General features: G+C 51.0%; 1 protein-coding gene across 1 annotated transcript in view; it reads right to left on the reverse strand.

Moving 5' to 3' along the window:
• GPR75 (G protein-coupled receptor 75) overlaps positions 1–473 on the reverse strand; it is a 2,356-nt gene extending 1,883 nt beyond the window's left edge. The window contains exons 1-2 of the mRNA XM_009886065.1: positions 432–473; positions 225–356 (exon numbers count right to left, since the gene is read on the reverse strand). Coding sequence (XP_009884367.1) covers positions 225–356; positions 432–473 — 174 coding nt within the window. The remainder of the gene's footprint in view (positions 1–224; positions 357–431) is intronic.
• Positions 474–1,565: the final 1,092 nt, after the last annotated feature.

Here is a 1,565-nt window from a genome sequence, read left to right on the forward strand (position 1 = left end):
CCTGCCCACCCCCGGTGCAGCCCGCAGGGAAAGACTGCCGAGGGAAAAGGGACAAGAGTGCGGACACCCCCCACCCCCCCTTTCGGGCTTCCTAAATCGCCTCTAGGGCTGCACCTGCGGCTCCAGCTCGACAAAGCAGCGGCACACGCTGGTGGCGGCTCTGCAGCAGCCTAGACTCTGGTTTTGGTCCGTTCCTTCTTAATTTCCATCATGTCTCCCCTCACATTAACATCCACCGGCAGCCAGTGCCCCGCACCCTGTCCAGCCTCATACAATGGCACCATCCGGGCCCATCCTCCTCCATGGGGCACCCTCAGCAGCAGCCGAGGGACGGCAGGGCACAGCGCGGGCTCGCCCTGAAGTCAGGCGAGAGAAGGCAGACGGAGGTTTTGCTACATGTCATGTCACAGCCATGCCCTTAACCAGGTTACCAAGTCAACAGCTGGGCACTCATGGCCTTGAGGACCCTCCATGTTGACTTAACACCAACAAAACACCTGCCCCAAACCAAAAACTGGTGATCATCACCATTTAAAGCAGAGTTTTGCTCAATGCGTCTTTCCCCTGCTTGTACATTTGTACCGCTTTGCCGTGCAAACTCAGTGGGGCAGGGAGACCCTTTTTGTTTGCTTGTCTGTGCCCAGAGGCACACGATCGAGGGCAAAGGATCTTATGTATTCCCAAAGAGGGATGGGAAATAAATCAGTGTTATTTCTTTATCTGTTTACTGCCAAATACTACTATCACAAATACAGTAGTTGTCATTTAAAGCAATGGAGAGTGTTAGATGTCTGAGCACTTTAAGAGATCATTTTTGAAATACTTACATGGGCTTGACGATGAGGAAAGGCTCATCACACGTTGTCCCAGCCAGCACAGGCTGTCACACACAGGCAGACACAACCGAGGGACCTCCACGTCAGGCACTGCAAATGCAGTTGGAAGAGATGAAAGTCCAGCCAGGTGAGGCACAAAAGCGCTATGAAAATACAGCAGACCTAGTACTTGTGACTTATACATGGGCTCTTGTCTTATACTGTACATTTCTACACATACTCATTATATTAACCTGTATAGTCTTAATAATCTAGCCCCAGCAATCACGAGGAAGCATAGTGGTCCTTCGCAGAGCCATCAAGACAGCAACAGGAGCACTGGGTTGCCATCTGAAAGCTTGTCAGGGCTACCTGCTCCTTTATTTTTCCAATGCATTTCGTTCCGAAACTAAGAGCAATGTTTTAGTAAACCTGTGACTCACAACAGCAGCCTGGCCTGTGAGCCTTGCGTGCTAAACGCACGTCCTGCTGGCAATCGGTCCAGGTTAGTTGTCGAGGTCTGTGGCAGGGAAACGGCAGCAGCCATCAGAGCAGGCTGCGACAGTGCCTGGCAACCTGGCACCCAGGTCAGGTGTGTTCTGCCTTGGTTTTGTTCTTAACCTAGTGGCATACCAGGAAGGAGAAGGTCCAAAAATCAAAACACAATGTCCATGGTTTCCTGTGGCTTCAAGCTACGTTCTCTCTCGGCTTGGCTATCACTTTTATTTTCACTCATATTTTTCTTCTCCA

Source organism: Charadrius vociferus, unplaced genomic scaffold (genome assembly GCF_000708025.1).
Source record: "Charadrius vociferus isolate BGI_N301 unplaced genomic scaffold, ASM70802v2 scaffold455, whole genome shotgun sequence".
Classification (NCBI taxonomy): Eukaryota; Metazoa; Chordata; class Aves; order Charadriiformes; family Charadriidae; genus Charadrius; species Charadrius vociferus.